This window comes from Bombina bombina, chromosome 1 (assembly GCF_027579735.1).
Source record: "Bombina bombina isolate aBomBom1 chromosome 1, aBomBom1.pri, whole genome shotgun sequence".
Classification (NCBI taxonomy): Eukaryota; Metazoa; Chordata; class Amphibia; order Anura; family Bombinatoridae; genus Bombina; species Bombina bombina.
In genome coordinates, this window is record NC_069499.1 from 1,290,362,281 (window position 1) to 1,290,383,229 (window position 20,949).

Here is a 20,949-nt window from a genome sequence, read left to right on the forward strand (position 1 = left end):
GCCTGAGTGGTATTGTTGTCACCATATCACCAACTTTATTTCTAACGTAACTTCTAATCATAACCCCATCTAACCTATTACGCAGGTAACATTGTTGCCAGTGTGTCCGTACTGTAGTTGTGATCTCTACACTGATTGTATTGATGACGTTAGATCTACAATATTGCCATGGTGCAAATATGGCCAGTTACTGAAAGGTTTGAGTTATGATTGATTTGAAAATAGCACTGAAGCACCAGGTGGTTATAGTATGTAATGGATGGTCTAGGTGATAAGAATATTTTGTAAGGCCACATATAAATTGTGTTAATAAACTGAGGCAACGTTCTGATGGAAGCCTGATTTATGCTGGTGTATGTATGGTTGTCTCTGGCAGTACTTAGCATTTTGGGGGATTTGCACTATGGTTGGACCATGGATGCCTAGTAACCTTAAGTGGCGGCTCTCGGCTACATTGGCCTTAACCTTGAACTAACATTGTGCAGTCTAGGAGACCTTGCGCAATTGCAGACAATCAGGTGTTGCTGTGCTACTTGACAGTCTGAGGATAGACAACACACTGTTATAATATGGTCTGGAACTGAACTAAGGTATATATTACAGCGCTTTGCCATGGTACCAAGCTTGCCTCCTGCTGATTACAATGTGGGTAATCGCATATGCTATAGTTGGACAGTAAGCAGTTTAGACGTTGGCTTTGTTGTTTTACTACTTGCATTCTGCAGCATAGTGTAGATCCCAATACAGTTACTCACACTGACACTACCCACTGATACTAGGGGGGGTTCGTTGTCAGCAGGGGAGTTGCTAGTCCTTCAGTTGGTGTGTGGCCATTTGCTAATATAGTGCTTCTATGTGGATTGCATGTATGTTTTTAAATGACTGTTACTGTTTTGTCTTCTATGGTGCCACATCTATTGCAGAGCACAGGGGTCTTTTAATAATTGATATGTATTATTCAAAATAAATAATTTTGAATAAATCTCTAAAGTGTGCATCCCCTACTTTTATGAAGGACGTTATTATCCTCCTTCTAGACTTGCATATATATATATATATCTCACATATAGGAAACATTACAGAAATAGGAAACTTAAGCGTAACAAAAAATAAACAGATTTGTTCTGCTATAATCTATCATGTTCCTATTTTTTAGAATGCATTTGATAGATAAAAAAAAAAAGCTGAATGTAAAATTTTCAGCAACGAATTTATACAAAACATGGGAGGGGTCAGCACTCTCAGGCCGGACCGGGTACACATCCTATGGCCCTGTAACATGCACAGCCCTGGGTGCAAAACAGCACTCTCAGGAAGCTGCACTGTCACCAGTCACAGTCAGTTAACCCCAGTCAGGCCTGGGTGCAAGGCCCAAATAGGGAAAATTACAAAAAAATTATACATTAATATAGCACACAGAGAAAGTCCAGCACTCACTTACAAGCTCACAACTAAGATAAAAAACAGCAATGGAAGAGTTAGTTACCACATCTGGACAATTTTTTTTGTAATTTTCCCTGTTTGAGCCTTGCACCCAGGCCTGCCTTGGCTTAACTGCCTGTGACTCTGGTGACAGTGCAGCTTCCGGAAAGTGCTGTTTTGCACCCAGGGCTGTGCAGGTTACAGGGCCATAGGATGTGTACCCGGTCCGGCCTGAGAGTGCTGACCCCACCCGTGTTTTGTATATGTTTGGGGAGATTACATAAGCCTGTGCACCCTTCATTTTTTCACAGTTGTTTGATTGTCAGCCTGCATTGTGTGGCTGTTTAGGGACCCAGGTTTTTGGAAGAGACCTTGACGAGGTACCTGGGCTTTTCCCATTTGGCCAGATGCGGTAACTAACTCTTCCATTGCTGTTTTTTATCTTAGTTGTGAGCTTGTGAGTGAGTGTTGGACTTTATCTGTGTGCTATATATATATATAAATGCACATAGTTGAATGTTTATATATTAGGTATTAATCTTTTTTTTCAGCTGTACTATTTTTAAAAAGATAAACCTTTTACCAAGCCTTTTGAGCTATACACTTAACTGATTATCTGCATTGTAAGCTTATAAGCGAGAGGCACAATTTTTTTTTTTATAATGAATTTTTATTCGGTTTTAGAATGAAAGGTAACATTTGGGGACACGCAGGACCCCTATTCAAAAATACACAAACAAAAGGATTGGACACGCAAGTCCGGTTGCAATAGCTGTCAAAACATTGATACATCATAAGTAAATTGCAGGGATTTGTGGTGAAAATAATTCACCAAGATAGAACCCTAGTGTGGGCTCTGAATATGGGGGGGGGGGTGGTACTTATAAATTAAGGCTAATGCTCCAAAGAACAAGTCAGGATAAGTAGGCACAATTAATTTACTTGCGATTTACTGCTGGGTGTGTGTATATTATACTAACATGCAAGCATTATCTTGTGAGTTATTGCAAAACGTAGCCTTTCCACTTGTTTGAATGAAAGTATTTTTAATAACTGCACAACACATTTCTAATATGCATATATGTGTTTTATTTTCTGTAGGTAAATCAGAATTCAAAGCAGAATGCATAGCGCCACAACTTACACAAGTGAAAGTAATTGATCTTTTCCATCGGCTGGTATGTACCACATCATGTTGTTATTAAGTCTAAATGATATGTCCATCTAGTCTTGGCATCAGTTCAGATTACCGGTCTGCACACTAATAAAGCTGAAATATGTATTTTGTGAAAGATAATAATTAAGCTATGCCCGAAAGGTAGTTTGTGATCTGCAGGTAGCGCTGACCTGGCAGATTTGCCTGTTCTGCAACCAGCAATGGTAATGTGACCTCAAGTTAAAAAATAGGCCTGTTTTTCACAACAGTTATATCTTTTCAAGTTTCAAGCTGGTATGCAATCAACATTTACACACTGAAATATTATTTTCTCTTGTTAAGTGTATCCAGTCCACGGATCATCCATTACTTATGGGATATTCTCCTTCCCAACAGGAAGTTGCAAGAGGATCACCCACAGCAGAGCTGCTATATAGCTCCTCCCCTAACTGCCATATCCAGTCATTCTCTTGCAACCCTCAACAAAGATGGAGGTCGTAAGAGGAGAGTGGTGTTTTATACTTAGTTTATTTCTTCAATCAAAAGTTTGTTTTTAAATGGTACCGGAGTGTGCTGTTTATCTCAGGCAGTATTTAGAAGAAGAATCTGCCTGCATTTTCTATGATCTTAGCAGAAGTAACTAAGATCCATGGCTGCTCTCACATATTCTGAGGAGTGAGGTAACTTCAGAGAGGGAATGGCATGCAGGTTTTCCTGCAATAAGGTATGTGCAGTTAATATTTTTCTAGGGATGGAATTTGCTAGAAAATGCTGCTTATACCGGATTAATGTAAGTAAAGCCTTAAATGCAGTGATAGCTACTGGTATCAGGCTAATTAATAGAGATGCATACTCTTATAAAAATGATATATAAAACGTTTGCTGGCATGTTAATCGTTTTTATATATGTTTGGTGACAAAACTTATTGGGGCCTAGTTTTTTTCCACATGGCTGGTTTGATTTCTGCCTAGAGACAGTTTCCTGAAGATTTCCACTGTTGCAATATGAGTGGGAAGGGCCTATTTTAGTGCTTTTCTGTGCAGATAAAAATACTGATAGAGACATTGCGCTTCCCTCTGCATGATACAGGACATCTCTGAAGGGCTCAAATGGCTTCAAAGTCGTGTTTGAGGAGGGTAACAATCACAGTAGACTGTGGCAGTTGTTGTGACTGTGTTTAAAAAACGTTTTTGTCATTTATTATTCTGTTTTTGTTATTAAGGGGTTAATCATCCATTTGCAAGTGGGTGCAATGCTCTGCTGACTTGTTACATACACTGTAAAAATTTTGTTAGTGTAACTGCCTTTTTTCACTGTTATTTCAAATTTTGTCAATTTGTTTCTCTTAAAGTCACAGTAACGTTTTTTTATATTGCTTGTTAACTTGCTTTAAAGTGTTTTCCAAGCTTGCTAGTCTGTACAAACATGTCTGAAACAGAGGATACTTGTTCATTATGTTTAAAAGCCATGGTGGAGCCCCATAGGAGAATGTGTACTAAATGTATTGATTTCACCTTAAACAGTAAAGATCAGTCTTTATCTATAAAAGAATTGTCACCAGAGGGGTCTGTCGAGGGGGAAGTTATGCCGACTAACTCTCCCCACGTGTCGGACCCTTCGCCTCCCGCTCAAGGGACTCACGTTAATATGGCGCCAAGTACATCAGGGACGCCCATAGCGATTACTTTGCAGAACATGGCTGCAATCATGAATAATACCCTGTCAGAGGTATTATCCAGATTGCCTGAATTGAGAGGCAAGCGCGATAGCTCTGGGGTTAGACGAGATACAGATGCTGTAAGAGCCATGTCTGATACTGCGTCACAATATGCAGAACCTGAGGACGGAGAGCTTCAGTCTGTGGGTGACGTCTCTGATTCGGGGAGACCTGATTCAGAGATTTCTAATTTTAAATTTAAGCTTGAGAACCTCCATGTATTGCTTGGGGAGGTATTAGCTGCTCTGAATGACTGTGACACAATTGCAGTGCCAGAGAAATTGTGTAGGCTGGATAAATACTATGCAGTGCTGGTGAGTACTGATGTTTTTCCAATACCTAAAAGGCTTACAGAAATTATTAGTAAGGAGTGGGATAGGCCCGGTGTGCCCTTTTCCCCACCTCCTATATTTAGAAAAATGTTTCCAATAGATGCCACTACACGGGACTTATGGCAGACAGTCCCTAAGGTGGAGGGAGCAGTTTCTACTTTAGCAAAGCGTACCACTATCCCGGTTGAGGACAGTTGTGCTTTTTCAGATCCAATGGATAAAAAATTGGAGGGTTACCTTAAGAAAATGTTTATTCAACAAGGTTTTATTTTACAGCCCCTTGCATGCATTGCGCCTGTCACTGCTGCGGCGGCGGCATTCTGGTTTGAGGCCCTGGAAGAGGCCATCCATACAGCTCCATTGACTGAAATTGTTGACAAGCTTAGAACTCTTCAGCTAGCTAACTCATTTGTTTCTGATGCCATTGTTCATTTGACTAAACTAACGGCTAAGAATTCCAGATTCGCCATCCAGGCGCGTAGGGCGCTATGGCTCAAATCCTGGTCAGCTGATGTGACTTCAAAGTCTAAAATTACTAAACATTCCTTTCAAGGGGCAGACCTTATTCAGCCTGGTTTGAAAGAAATTATTGCTGACATTACTGGAGGTAAGGGTCATACCCTTCCTCAGGACAGGGCCAAATCAAAGGCCAAACAGTCTAATTTTCGTGCCTTTTGAAATTCCAAGGCAGGTGCAGCATCAACTTCCTCTGCTTCAAGACAAGAGGGAACTTTTGCTCAATCTAAGCAGGCCTGGAAACCTAACCAGTCCTGGAACAAAGGCAAGCAGGCCAGAAAGCCTGCTGCTGCCTCTAAGACAGCATGAAGGAACGGCCCCCTATCCGGCGACGGATCTAGTAGGGGGCAGACTTTTTCTCTTCGCCCAGGCGTGGGCAAGAGATGTTCAGGATCCCTGGGCGTTGGAGATCATATCTCAGGGATATCTTCTGGACTTCAAAGCTTCCCCTCCACAAGGGAGATTTTATCTTTTAAGGTTATCTGCAAATCAGATAAAGAAAGAGGCATTCCTACGCTGTGTGCAAGACCTCCTAGTAATGGGAGTGATCCATCCAGTTCCGCGGACGGAACAAGGACAGGGTTTTTATTCAAATCTGTTTGTGGTTCCCAAAAAAGAGGGAACCTTCAGACCAATTTTGGATCTAAAGATCTTAAACAAATTCCTCAGAGTTCCATCTTTCAAAATGGAAACTATTCGGACCATCCTACCCATGATCCAAGAAGGTCAGTACATGACCACAGTGGACTTAAAGGATGCCTACCTTCACATACCGATTCACAAAGATTATCATCGGTTCCTAAGGTTTTCCTTTCTAGACAGGCATTACCAATTTGTAGCTCTTCCCTTCGGGTTGGCTACAGCCCCGAGAATCTTTACGAAGGTTCTGGGCTCACTTCTGGCGGTTCTAAGACCGCGAGGCATAGCGGTGGCTCCGTATCTAGACGACATCCTGATACAGGCGTCAAGCTTTCAAATTGCCAAGTCTCATACAGAGATAGTTCTGGCATTTCTGAGATCGCACGGGTGGAAAGTGAACGAGGAAAAGAGTTCTCTATCCCCACTCACAAGAGTCTCCTTCTTAGGAACTCTTATAGATTCTGTAGAGATGAAAATTTACCTGACGGAGTCCAGGTTATCAAAGCTTCTAAATGCTTGCCGTATTCTTCATTCCATTCCGCGCCCTTCGGTGGCTCAGTGTATGGAGGTGATCGGCTTAATGGTAGCGGCAATGGACATAGTGCCATTTGCGCGCCTACATCTCAGACCGCTGCAATTATGCATGCTAAGTCAGTGGAATGGGGATTACACAGATTTGTCTCCTCTGCTAAATCTGGATCAAGAGACCAGAGATTCTCTTCTCTGGTGGTTGTCTCGGGTCCACCTGTCCGAGGGTATGACCTTTCGCAGGCCAGATTGGACAATTGTAGCAACAGATGCCAGCCTTCTAGGTTGGGGTGCAGTCTGGAACTCCCTGAAGGCACAGGGATCGTGGACTCAGGAGGAGAAACTCCTTCCGATAAATATTCTGGAGTTAAGAGCAATATTCAAGGCTTGGCCTCAGTTAGCAACACTGAGGTTCATCACATTTCAGTCGGACAATATCACGACTGTGGCTTACATCAACCATCAAGGGGGAACCAGGAGTTCCCTAGCGATGTTAGAAGTCTCAAAAATAATTCGCTGGGCAGAGACTCACTCTTGCCACTTGTCAGCAATCCATATCCCAGGCGTGGAGAACTGGGAGGCGGATTTTCTAAGTCGTCAGACTTTTCATCCGGGGGAGTGGGAACTCCATCCGGAGGTGTTTGCTCAATTGATTCATCGTTGGGGCAAACCAGAGTTGGATCTCATGGCGTCTCGCCAGAACGCCAAGCTTCCTTGTTACGGATCCAGGTCCAGGGACCCAGAAGCGACGCTGATAGATGCTCTAGCAGCGCCTTGGTTCTTCAACCTGGCTTATGTGTTTCCACCGTTTCCTCTGCTCCCTCGACTGATTGCCAAAATCAAACAGGAGAGAGCATCAGTGATTCTAATAGCGCCTGCGTGGCCACGCAGGACCTGGTATGCAGACCTAGTGGACATGTCATCCTTTCCACCATGGACTCTGCCTCTAAGACAGGACCTTCTAATACAAGGTCCTTTCAATCATCCAAATCTAATTTCTCTGAGACTGACTTCATGGAGATTGAACGCTTGATTCTATCAAAGCGTGGCTTCTCAGAGTCAGTCATTGATACCTGAATACAGGCACGAAAGCCTGTTACCAGGAAAATCTATCACAAGATATGGCGTACATATCTTTACTGGTGTGAATCCAAGAATTACTCATGGAGTAAGGTTAGGATTCCTAGGATATTGTCCTTTCTCCAAGAGGGTTTGGACAAAGGATTATCAGCTAGTTCCTTAAAGGGACAGATTTCTGCTCTGTCTATTCTTTTGCACAAGCGTCTAGCAGAAGTTCCAGACGTCCAGGAATTTTGTCAGGCTTTGGTTAGAATTAATCCTGTGTTTAAACCTTTTGCTCCCCCATGGAGCTTAAACTTGGTTCTTAAAGTTCTTCAAGGAGTTCCGTTTGAACCCCTTCATTCCACCTGGGCCTTTAAAAATGAGGCCTTTGTTGAACAGATTTGCAAGGCCGTGACTTGGTCTTCGCTTCACACTTTTTCAAAATTTTACAAATTTGATACTTTTGCTTCTTCGGAGGCTGTTTTTGGGAGAAAGGTTCTTCAGGCAGTGGTTCTTTCCGCTTAATCCCTGCCTTGTCCCTCCCATCATCCGTGTACTTTAGCTTTGGTATTGGTATCCCATAAGTAATGGATGATCCGTGGACTGGATACACTTAACAAGAGAAAACATAATTTATGCTTACCTGATAAATTTATTTCTCTTGTAGTGTATCCAGTCCACGGCCCGCCCTGTCCTTTTTAAGGCAGGTCTAAATTTTAATTAAACTACAGTCACCACTGCACCCTATGGTTTCTCCTTTCTCGGCTTGTTTCGGTCGAATGACTGGATATGGCAGTTAGGGGAGGAGCTATATAGCAGCTCTGCTGTGGGTGATCCTCTTGCAACTTCCTGTTGGGAAGGAGAATATATCCCATAAGTAATGGATGATCCGTGGACTGGATACACTACAAGAGAAATAAATTTATCAGGTAAGCATAAATTATGTTTTTTTTACGGGAATCGAATATAACCCACCATTTTGAAATTGAGAATTCCTGTTTACTTAATCGCTAGCTTAAAATGGGCACTAAAAACCCTGAGATTATTTTAGCAGCTGATTTATAACTGGCATCTGCTGAGGAGATCACATAGTCTTCAAAATGGCATCAATCATTTTTTATGGACGCTAAAAGCTTACACTTTTTCATTATTTAAATGGATATAAAACGCACTTTTTCATGATTCAGAGCATTCTTGTTATTCTTTGTTGAAATGTGGCAATGTAAGTTTAGGAGCGTGCACGGGGTCTGGAGCACTATATGGCAGTAATTTTGCAACAATGTTAGACTTTTTCAAGAGCACTAGATGGCAGCACTATTTACTGACATGCAGTGCTCTAGACATTTGCATGCTACCTATCTAGATATCTCTTCAACAAAGAATAACACGAGAACGATGGAAATTTGATAATAGAAGTAAACTAGAAACTTTAAAGAAATATGAAACCCCAATTTTCCAAACAACTATTATAATAATAAAAAAAAAAACCTGCACTTTATTCTCAGGTTAATCTTAAGTACATCATTATATCTCGGTTTTTTTTTAGTGTTGTGTTAATGTCTCTGTAATTTATAATCACTTATAATGTCACTGTTTTTTTTTATCCGGCAAAATAAATGAAAAATAACCTTTACATCCCTTTTAAAGGACCAGTAAACACAGCAGATTTGCATAATCAACAAATGCAAGATAACAAGACAATACAATAGCATTTACTCTGAATTTCAAATGAGTAGTAGATTCTTTTCTAACACATTTTAAAGTTGTGTATATTTCCACTCCCCCTGTTCCATGTGATAGCAATCAGCCAATCACAAATGCATATACGTATAGTCTGAGTTCTTGCACATGCTCAGTAGGAGCTGGTGACTCAAAAAAAAAGTGTAAATATAAAAGACTGTGCACATTTTTGTTAATGGAAGTAAATTGGAAAGTTGTTTAAAATTACATGTGTATCTGAATCATGAAAATTTAATAAAACCTGAGTGTCCCTTTAATCACAGTATCCTTACTTTTTCTAAAATTGCTAAGGTATATCATAATATACATGAGACTCTGACATGTCATATATTCCAATGCCCAGGGACCACTGTCCGTATTTTCAGCAAAGCAGAGGTGGTCTGCGCCAAGGAAGATACATCTAACAGCAGAGGACGGTGACTTGGGATTTGTATTAAAAGGAGACAGTCCAGTTCAAGTAACATCACTGGATCCACTCTGTGCTGCAGCGGTAAGTTTTGACTCGGTGACAAATGAAAAAAAAATCCCACACACAAGTGTGGTGGTAGCCAAAGTAAGAACCTTTATATGGAAACCCTTTACTACTATTGAGATGTTCACTTGAAAATCAAACATTTGATATTTGAGTTCTTTAGTAAATATATTGCAGACTGTTAAAGGGTCATGAAACCCAAAAATTTTGTTTCATGATTCAGATAGAGAATACAATTTTAAGCAACTTTCTAATTTACTTCTATTATCTAATTTATTTAATTCTCTTGGTATCATTTGTTGAAGAAGCCGCAATGCACTACTGGTTTTTAACTGAACACATGGATAAGCCAATGACAATCTGCATATATATGCAGCCACCAATCAGCAGCTAGAACCTATGTTCTTTGCTGCTCCTGAGCTTACGTAGATAAACCTTTCAGCAAAGGATAACAAATAGAAGGAAGCAAATTAAATAATAGAAGTAAATTGGAAAGTTGTTTAAAATTGTATTCTCTATCTGAATCATGAAAGAAAAAATGTGGGTTTCATGTCCCTTTAATGCTGGTCATCCAGAAGCGTGATATAATGCTAAATTTAATGCTTCATGTGAATAAACACGCACATCATGAAAAATTTAATTTCTAGATGAGTTGCATCAGTTGAAGTAACCCATTAAAAAAACATTTAAAAAAATTTAGATGCACCAATTAGAAAATGACTATTTAATTAGTTTGTGCACAAATTGACTTTAAAAACAGACATTTAAATAGAGAGAAAAAATATATAGAAAATGACATCAACATTTTTGCTGTCATTAACTTTAGAAATTATCACATACGTGCAAAAGTTTGTATATTTTAAAGAAAAAATCCAATATTTTGCTTATTGTATGCTAATGTTTTCCAGAGAGAAGGAATGAAAGAAGGAGATTACATTGTATCTGTAGCAGGCAGTGACACTAAATGGCTGAATGCAAGTGGGATCATGAATCTGATTAAAGACGTCGGTGAAGAGGGTATCGATATTAAGGTGGTCAGCATACAGGAGTCTACGTCTAGTGTGGTAAGCCATTAAATTAAAACAAATAATTTCTTTCATATAGGTGGCGAGAGTCCACGATTTGTTACACATGGGATATACAGTCCTACCAGGAGGAGGCAAAGTTTCCCAAACCTCAAAGTCTATAAATACCCCACCAACCTTACTCCTATCTCAGTTTAAACTTTGCCTCCTTTGGAGGTGGTTAAAGTATGATGTGCTTCAATGATGGGTGCTTCAGTGTATATTGAAGTCCCGTTTTTTCCTCAGAGTGCTGTTTTTGCCACAAGTAAGGAGAGTATTGCCTAAGGTTAAAGGGACAGTAAACCTTAAAAATAATGTTATATAATTCTTCTATTCCATTTGAAGTTCAGACTAAGGGGCTGATTTTATCAAGCTCTGTACGGAGTTTGATGTCCCTTTTTCCACGCAAGCCTTAAAGGGACATGAAACCCAAATATTTTTTCTTTCATGGTTTAGAAAGAGCATGCAATTTTAGAATTGTTATAATAGAGTGGTTGTTTTTTGCGATAGTGCTGTAAAAAGGATATTTTATCTTGATACTTCAAGAACCTCGCTATTATTGGCCTTGGTTTAACAAGATCATTCGAGATATCTCGTGGTTTCCCCAATCTGTGAGCTCTCTCAATGACATAAGGTTGTTGAGGTGGGGGTATATTTAGTAGTTGTGGTAGTGTTTGGGTCATTATTTTTAATAGATCCTCATTATTTCTGGTTTCTGGAAAACCTATAACCCTAAGGTTATTTCTTCTAGTTCTGTTTTCCAAATCTTCCAATTTAGTTTGGATTTTCACTATTTCATTCTGATTAGCTTCTGTTCTAGGAATATATAGATTTGTGACATCTTCAATGTCTGAAACTCGTTGTTCAACCTCTTGCAACCTTCTGGAAAATTGTTTTATTTCTGTTGTTAAGGTTAGAATATCTTGTTTAATCTCGGTTTTCAACACTTCGAATTTGGGGTTTATGGCTTCCATTATGCTAGAAACTAAGGCTTGTGTATCTATCGTAGATGTAGTATTTTGAATCTTTGCAGTGTTTTCTGCCTGGGCTTCTGCTGGGCTATCTGTAAAGGTTTTATTTTTTCGTTCTCTCTGTTTAGCTGCCATACCTGGATTATGTTTAAGTGTGAGGGAAGGTGATGTAATAAACTTATCCATACAAAGTGATAGTACTCAAAATAATAGAATAAGTGAGGAAGGGGGTGAAGGTGAGGAATGTCTGCGTGAGGGAGAAAGAGAAGAAGAAAAAAAAAAAAAAGGTTAATAAAGTTAAGGGGGTGACTTTATAAAGTGTTTAGTGATGGAATTACTTCCGTGCTGTTATAAAAAAAAAAATTAAAAAAAATAAGACCAGCGTATGGCAGAGCCTAAACAAGGTTATGCCAATATATTCCACAGCAGGATACTCTAATAGGTTTCAAGATGTAAATTTGTATCTTATATTTATTAGTTTCTGTAAACTAAACCACCAGTTATATATTTGCCTATTTAGGCTGCAATTATCTAATTTCAAGAACTGAAAAAAAACGAACAGTTTAAGTGGGCCAATTGTAGTTCTAAAACCTTCTAGGTCAGCTCCTTATTATAACTACTAGAATAGTTCAATTCTAATCATTCACAAAGAGAAAAAGATATAGAGATATAGGCATCCAGTCGTGTTATAGAGTTCTTATATATCACAAGAAGGATTTCTATCAAAATTCAGAAAAAAAGAGAAAAACAACAAAAAACAAGAAAACAAGGCAAGCCTTTTACAAGGATTATAGTATTCTATTATTTTAAAGTTCTCTTTCAATTAGGAAGTTTATATGACATAAATCTAGGTATTATTTCCTTACAAGAAAAGAATATTAGTTAGTTTATATTTAGATTTTTTAGGGCAATACTTTTTTAAAGATGTTAAGATAGATTTTCTCTGTTAGAGATTGAGAGCAGTGTCTAGGTTAAACTGCCCTTTTATTCTTTCTATTTTATAGATTTAATAAAGGTGAGTAATTCCCTAATTTAGAGAGTTATTTTGCACCTTGTTCAACACTGATATAGTAATACCCAAGCCAGATGTAACTGCTTTAGACAAAAAACAGGTTTTTAAATTTTTACACCCTTCCTTTTTGTTTCAAATATTATGAAGCATTTAAAGGACAAAAAAAGAAAAAGAAACAGAAAGAAAATAAAAAAAAATAAAAATAAATAAATAAAATCCAATCTTGAAGACAAACTTTCTTCTAAGCCAGCACTTAAATCATTTCTATAATCAGAAAGTTCTCGAGTAGTCCCAATAAGAAAAAAGAAGAGTTCGTTTTAAGTCACTTAGTATCTCAAAATTATGCAATTATCTGCTCTTGAACCTTAGTGACAAAATATCTAAATGGCTCCTTAGCGTTAATGTTTATGGATACTTTATTGCCACTATTTCCTCTTAGTTTATAGAGCTTTTCAGGGTTTGAGAGAGACCCTAATTACACACTTAGGGAGTCTAAGAGAGAATATGGAGAGTACTTGAGAGAAGGATGAGAAGCATTCAATCTGTTTAGGTTTGATATTTTGTTTCTTTCTTTTTTCTTCTTTTCCCTCCTCCTTGAAACAAAATTTCTTTTGCTCTCCTTGCTTATCTCTTCCCTCTTCTGTTCCCCCTCTTTCCTCCTTCCATTTCGATCTCCTTCCTCTGTTTCTTTTCTATGATGGGGAGTAGTAGTGCAGAGATAAAGTCTTTTAAGGAATTTTAGCCCCTTGGATTTATTTCCCTTGTTTCTTCTCCTTCTCCCCTCTTCCACTTGGCTCGCTTTTTTTTCCCTTTTCCCTGTAGGTCTTAGCTTTTTTTTATATATATTTTTTTCTATTTATTGTTACCCCTGCCTTTCTTGGCCAGCATACTTAAAAGTTATTATCAGCAAGACTGCCCTGCCGTGCAGAGCTTCGCCAGAAAAAGTGTCCCAAATTTACCTGTCAGGCTTTCAGTGTAAAAATTGAGCAGTCTTACCTCCTCATCCCCCGCACTTCGATCATCAGATGCCGTCTGCTGGGGGCAGTTCAAATCGGATGCAGTCTGGAGGAACCTCACTGTTTGTCCATCCGCTGGGCCAAGCTCTGGTCGCGCTCTGGGTCAGCCCCACCTCCTCTCACGCAGCATCGGTGGGAGAGGAGGGGGCCAGCCTCCGTGGATGTCCTCCTGATGCAGGGCCACAGATCTAATCACTTCCTCGGGTCTCCGGGTAATCACACTCCTGTGTTCCCACCCTCTCACGCAGCACCGGTGGGAGAGGGGGGCAGGCAAGCGGGAGGACGATGAAGCGGTCGGAGCCCCAGGCGCTGTAGAAGTCGAGTTCTGCAGGTACAGTGTGTTTTGGACTTCGGTAGGCGGGGTGCGGGTTGCGAGGTGTGTTGAGGCCAGAGGGGTAAGCTAGTATTGATCTACTAGGGTGCAGGGAAACCCGGAGTATCAGGTGCTTGCATCCGGTTGTTAGAGCAGTCTTTTCTTTACATATAGGTAGGTATATACGCCGGGAAAAATAAAAAAGGCTTTCCTTTCTTTCTTTTTGTCTAAGAGCAGGAGCGAAAAGGTTTTTTTTTTTAGAATGTCCACCTCTGGTAATAAGCCCATAGATTTAGATTTAAGCTGATTTTTAAGGCTTTTCTTTAAGATGTTTTGTTCTTTAGGATGATTTTATTTTATGCAAAAAACAGCAGGGTGGTTTGCTGCTGTTGTGGTTCCAGAAGCGATGGTTTGACTGTCCAGGAGCAGCCCCACAAGGTTTGGGGTAAGGCGCGTCTAACCACCGCCAGCAGCTATGGGACTGGAGAGCGGAGCTCAGCTACACCTGCTTTGCTCCTCCTCCACCGGAACCTCCCCTTCAAGAGCATGCAATTTTAAACAACTTTCTAATTTACTTCTGTTATCTAATTTGTATACTTTTCTTGATATGCTTTGCTGAAAAGCATATCTAGATAGGCTCAGTAGCTGCGGATTGGTTGCTGCACATAGATGCCTTGTGTGATTGGCTCACCAATGTGCATTGCTATTCCTTTAACAAAGGATATCTAAAAAAATGAAGCAAAATATATAATAGAAGTAAATTGGAATGCTGTTTAAAATTGTATTCTCTATCTAAAGCATGAAAGAAAAATTTTGGGTTTAGTGTCCTTTTAAGGCCGCTGCTCCATAACTTGTCCACATGCTCTGAGGCCGTGGACAGAAATCAACCCGATCGAATACACCCTCTGCTAGCGGCCAATCGGCCGCGAATCTGCAGGGGGCGGCATTGCACCAGCAGTTCACAAGAACTGTTGGTGCAATGATAAATGCCGACAGTGTATGCTTGTCTGCATTTATCGATGTGCAGCGGACATGATACGCTACATTGTATCATGTCCACTTACACTATGATAAATCTACCCCTAAGTGTTATTGCAGTGTCTTTTTATCATGCATTTGTTGATTATGCAAATCTGCTGTATTTACTGGTCGTTTTAAAGGCACGCTTACAGAGGACATTTTAAGATGAAATAAAGAGTGTGAAAATAAGACATTGCAGCTATGCTTCCAGTAGATATCTGAATCCTCACCGTAAATTAGTAGTCACAATCATTTGGCATTTTCGTTGCTAGAGAATTTAATTTAATGAGCCAAGCTTTAGTAATACATGGTCTTATAATGGTATTATAAAAATAAATAAAATAACAGTTGAAATGTTATATATTTGTTTTATGTTCTGAGGTATTCACATTTTGGTGAATTACAAAGCTGTGTGTGTGTTTAAAGGTTGCAGTGGGCAATATACATTGTAATTTTAGTACTTTGTGGTATTAGAGCTAGGCTCATGTGAAACTCTTGTAGTAGAGCACAAGTTATACTTAAAGGGACAGTCAACACCAGAATTTTTGTTTTAAAAGATAGATAATCCCTTAATTACCAATTCCCCAGTTTTGCATATCCAACACATTTATAATTATACACGTTTTACCTCTGTAATTACCTTGTATCTAAGCCTCAGCAGACTGCCCCCTTATTTCAGTTCTTTTGACAGACTTGCATTTTAGCCAATCAGAGCTGACTCCATGGTAAATTCACGTGCATGAGATCAATTTTATCTATCTGAAACACATGAACGAATGCCCTCTAGTGGTGAAACACTATCAAAATGCATTTAGATTAGAGGCGGCCTTCAAGATCTAAGAAATTAGCATATGAACCTCCTAGGTTTAGCTTTCAACTAAGAATACCAAGAGACCAAAGCAAAATTGGTGATAAAAGTAAATTGGAAAGTTTTTTTAAAAAATTACATGCCCTATGTGAATCATGAAAGTTTTTTTTGGGACTTGACTGTCCCTTTAAAGGGACATTTCTTTGCTGCATATAAAAGAGAGCATTGCAATGGATTACAGCTATCTTGTTTTTGGAAAAATGGATGTTACTATGTTAAAACATAATGGTGTTGCTGTACTTATTATTAGCAGTGAGTTTCTGTACTTCCTGTTAGTTTCAACATAAACTTCATAAACTGAACACATTTCTACCGTGCACAGGGAAGGACACTATTTAAACATATTACAAATATTTTGTTTGAAAGTTTAATATTTTATTTTGATCCATGGTTTAGAAGATCACTGTTTCATAAAAATATGGAGGCATTTAAAAATAAACAATTAAGTGTTTAATCTCAAAGAAAAGGTAATAGTCAACATTCAAGTTTCATGATTCAGATAGAGCATACAGTTTTAAACAACTTTCCAATTTACTTCTATAATCAAATTTGTTCTTTTGGTATCCTTTGTTTAAAAAGTAAACCGAGTTATATTGAGGAGCAGCAATGCACTACTGGGAGCTAGCTGGTGAATTGTTGCTGCACTTATTTGCCTCTTGTCATTGGCTCACCCTATGTGTTCATCTAACTTCCAGTATTGTGTTGTTGCTACTGAGCCTTCCTTAGAGTTCCTCTTCAGTTAAGGATGTACATGCTCTTTCTGAATCATGAAAGTTTAATTTTTATTATATCTATGAAAGTTTAATTTTTACTTTATGGTCCCTTGAATTTTTTTTTTTTTTTTTTTTAAAAACAACAATTTAATTTGAAATAGTTTGAATTTACAAACTTTTGGAGAAGCAGCTCCACTGTTAGAGTTCAGTAGAGATGAAATTGACTGAATCATTCATTTTTTTAACAGTAACAAAAACATCTTCTGGAAACTGATAGTATGACTAATGTAAAGGGACAGTCAACACCAAAATTGTTATGGTTTAAAAAGATAGATAACACCATTACTACCCATTCCTCAGCTTTGTACAACCAACATTGTTATATTAATATACTTTATAACCTTTAAACCTCTAAAATTCTGCCGGTCTCTAAGCCAGTAAAGACAGACGCTTATCACATGCTTTTTTATTTGCTTTTCACAACAGGGGAGTGCTAGTTCATATGAGCCATATAGATAACATTGTGCTCAAGCGGTGGGTTGTGGCAGACACTGCACTAATTGGATGAAATGTAAGTCAATATATAATAAAGAGTCATGTGATCAGGGGGCTGACAAAAAAGGCTTGTATACAAGGTAATCACAGAGGTTAAAAGTGTAATAATATAACTGTTTGTTGTGCAAAACTAGGGGATGGGTAATAAAGGGATTATCTACCTATTTAAACAATACATTTTTTGAGTTGACTGTCTCTTTTAAAGGGTTTGAAAAAGAATGGTTTCCTTTTAGTTTGTGTCTGCAGAAGAGGGCAGACAGCTGAGGTGACAATGTTTTCTGTATTTGCCGCAATTTGTCTGTAAAGAGGTGAAGGGGGGGCATATATGTATTAGATTTTTGTTGGGTCAACAATTCTAATTGAACTTCTTTTTTTAATAGTATAATAAAAGCGCCACATATTATGCTGGAATGCAGAAGACCTATTCTTTGGTGTGTTTGGCTATGGATGACGATAAGAATCACAAAACAAAAAAAGACACAAAGAAGATCTCTTTCCTCAGCTGGGGATTTAAAAACCGTCAAAAAGCTGCAAGTACACTCTGCCTCCCGTCAGCTGCAGCAGGCAAACCAGCAACAGACAAGTTATTTCCCTCACTGTATGCAAATGGCGGCGACAGCGCGATGTACTGATGTGCACGTGACAGAATGAACATTTCTTTCTCAGTGCGGAGGGAGTCATTGGCAGCCACTGTGAAAAATTTGGAGCTGTGATTACTTAAAATATTTTTGTATTTTCTTTATGAGTATATATTTTTTTCTTTTTAAGTTGATGTCAGACATTTACATATAAGTTAGTTTAATAATATGACGTATTTAATATAAGAACATGTAAAATGAAATAAAACATCACAAAAAAAAAAGAAAATTGAAGATAACATTGTTGGATAAATCATGTAATTAACCATAGAAGATATACAAATGGTTATTCATAAAAAATATTTAAGCTGGTTGATTCGGAATTTTTAATTTGCTTATTGCAGTTTACAGTTCCATTTAGACCAACCTCTTACAATAAGAGAGTATTGAAACAGTTTGTTTTGCAGTGTATTTGTATAATAGACGTAAATATTCATACACATGTTATTCATTATGTTTATAAAAGAAAAAAGTTTAAAAAGATTTTTGTTGATTTTATTATATTTTTAATTTTATATTTCCTAAAGATGTTCATCATAGTCTAGAATCAAAATATCTATGATGGGTCCCAGGAATAAATAAAAATAAATAATAATTTATGGTTAATATTACAAATAAAATATGTAAAACATTTATTTAAGCATTTAGTATTGCTTACAGTTTTCTTGTTGACAGGCTGCAGATTCATTTACAGATATTTACACTGAAACGTAAGCAGATTATTACAAGCTAAACGTTTAAACAAAGATTCAATTTAAACACAAGTCTCCGATACTGAAATTCCTCATGTTCATAACTTATGCTGCTATCGAATTAGTTTTTGCTCCAAGGTCTATGGTTTATGTTGATGAGTGTGGTTGAACACTCTGATAGTTATTTTGTCACCTTTTTCCTACTAATGTTCTAATTGTGGACAGTGTTGATTTTTGTCAAATAACATTTTACCGTTAATTTTTATTGTAAAACTGAAAAGCTATCCACAGGGTGGGTATTATAGTGCTATTTATAGATACGCTTTCTGTATCCAGACTTTATAAAATACTTTGTTTTACAGTTAAAGGAATATGACAGATGATGTTAGATCAAATACAAAATAAAGTAAATATTAGCTTTAAATGCTTTCAAATATATATGTGTATGCTTTATACCTATACTATATAATTTTGCCATTTGGTTATTTGTGAAAGTGACATTAAACATTAAAAATATTTTATAAGCATAGTATTGAGGTCATTCCCTGTCTCCCTCTAATCATGGGTGCTGCCATATTGAAATCTAGCTTATGCACTAGCTATGTGCAAAAGCTCTTTCAGATACCTGCAGTGTAACCTCAGTTCCAAAATGGTGTGCCCATAATTAGAGGGAGGTGTATGAAAGAGCTTATGCACTAGCTATGTGCACAAGCTCTTTCAGATACCTGCAGTGTAACCTCAGTTCCAAAATGGTGTGCCCATAATTAGAGGGAGGTGTATGAAATGTATTTAGTGTTTAATGTCCCTTTTACAAGATGTGGTACTTTAATTCAGCGTCAGCAAACATGAAATTGATTGAAACCAATCATACTCAGTCTATTTACTATGATAAGGATCATCTTCCCTGTTAACTTTTCTTGTTTAGTTTTTGAAAATGATTCCAAGGGCATAAACGATTAAGGTATGCTTTATTTTACATGATTTACATTGTTCTGTCTTACTATGCCTTTAAACTCTCAGACCTACTTGCTGCTCTCATTTCATAATCATTTCACTGTTGCATTAATCAAATGGTTAAAAGGATTTAAATGACTACAGTGCCTATATGATTCTACTGTTACCTTATTTTTAAAGGGATAGAAAGGTCAAAATTGAAATGTGCATGGGTGAACTTCAGTTTGAAATAAAATCATAATTGCATTATACATGCATCAAAAATGCTTCTAGTAAAAGTTAATACTGTTTTTCTATAGCATACGCACATATCCTGTGAGGGCCGTGCACGAGTATTCAGACACTACACCTTCTCAGAGAGTCAGCAGTAGCGTGTATGACACAAATCGTGTCTTCACTGGCACAACACACTATCTTCAGCTCTCTCAGCTTGAATACTGGTGCACGGGCCCTCACAGGATATGTGCGTATGCCTCAGAAATACAGCAACAACTTTTACTCGAAGGGTTTTTGCTAATGGAAGTATATTTAAAAAATGCTTCTATTTCAAATGGAAATGCACCCATGCACATTTTATTTTTGACATTTCTATCCTATTAAAGTGAGGATAAAACATTTGTGTATATGTTACTGTGTAATCTATATTGTTTGTAAAAGATGTATATACTTAAGTGTATTTAAAATAAGCTGTGTTGATAAATATACAAGGTTATAAATATACATGGCCAAAATAAATTATAGTCTTGTTTGATTAAAGTAAATAGTGTCGGTGCCTTGATTTCTTACCATCTGAATGAGTTTTGACATTTTGTTAGAAATATTTGCATTGCTTTGCAGTCCAGTGCCATTTCCTTTTGAAAAACTCTTCTGTGTTATTTTATCTCCTTTGATGTGACCAATTAGGGACATCTATAAATGAGCTTCAGCACATATCAAGCAATCACTGTGCAGAATGTAGGAAGGTAAGTTTCTGAATTCAATGCACCCCAGTCTCTCCAAGGGGAATGGAAAAATTAACCATTTCTTTCATGTAATTAGCAAGAGTCCATGAGCTAGTGACGTATGGGATATACATTCCTACCAGGAGGGGCAAAGTTTCCCAAACCTCAAAATGCCTATAAATACACCCCTCACCACACCCACAAATCAGTTTTTACAAACTTTGCCTCCTGTGGAGGTGGTGAAGTAAGTTTGTGCTAGATTCTACGTTGATATGCGCTCCGCAGCAGGTTGGAGCCCGGTTTTCCTCTGTGTGCAGTGAATGTCAGAGGGATGTGAAGAGAGTATTGCCTATTTGAATTCAATGATCTCCTTCTACGGGGTCTATTTCATAGGTTCTCTGTTATCGGTCGTAGAGATTCATCTCTTTACCTCCCTTTTCAGATCGACAATATACTCTTATATATACCATTTCCTCTACTGATTCTCGTTTCAGTACTGGTTTGGCTTTCTACTACATGTAGATGAGTGTCCTGGGGTAAGTAAGTCTTATTTTCTGTGACACTCTAAGCTATGGTTGGGCACTTTTATATAAAGTTCTAAATATAT

General features: G+C 38.0%; 1 protein-coding gene across 2 annotated transcripts in view; it reads left to right on the top strand.

Moving 5' to 3' along the window:
- Window positions 1-20,162, top strand: part of RHPN2 (rhophilin Rho GTPase binding protein 2) — an 88,550-nt gene extending 68,388 nt beyond the window's left edge. Inside the window, exons 13-16 of one of the 2 annotated variants that reach the window (XM_053701548.1) lie at window positions 2,524-2,600; window positions 9,457-9,603; window positions 10,494-10,649; window positions 17,498-20,162. In XM_053701548.1, coding sequence (XP_053557523.1) covers window positions 2,524-2,600; window positions 9,457-9,603; window positions 10,494-10,649; window positions 17,498-17,749 — 632 coding nt within the window. In that variant the 3' untranslated portion in view covers window positions 17,750-20,162. The remainder of the gene's footprint in view (window positions 1-2,523; window positions 2,601-9,456; window positions 9,604-10,493; window positions 10,650-17,497) is intronic. The other variant, XM_053701557.1, reaches the window with a different exon arrangement.
- Window positions 20,163-20,949: the final 787 nt, after the last annotated feature.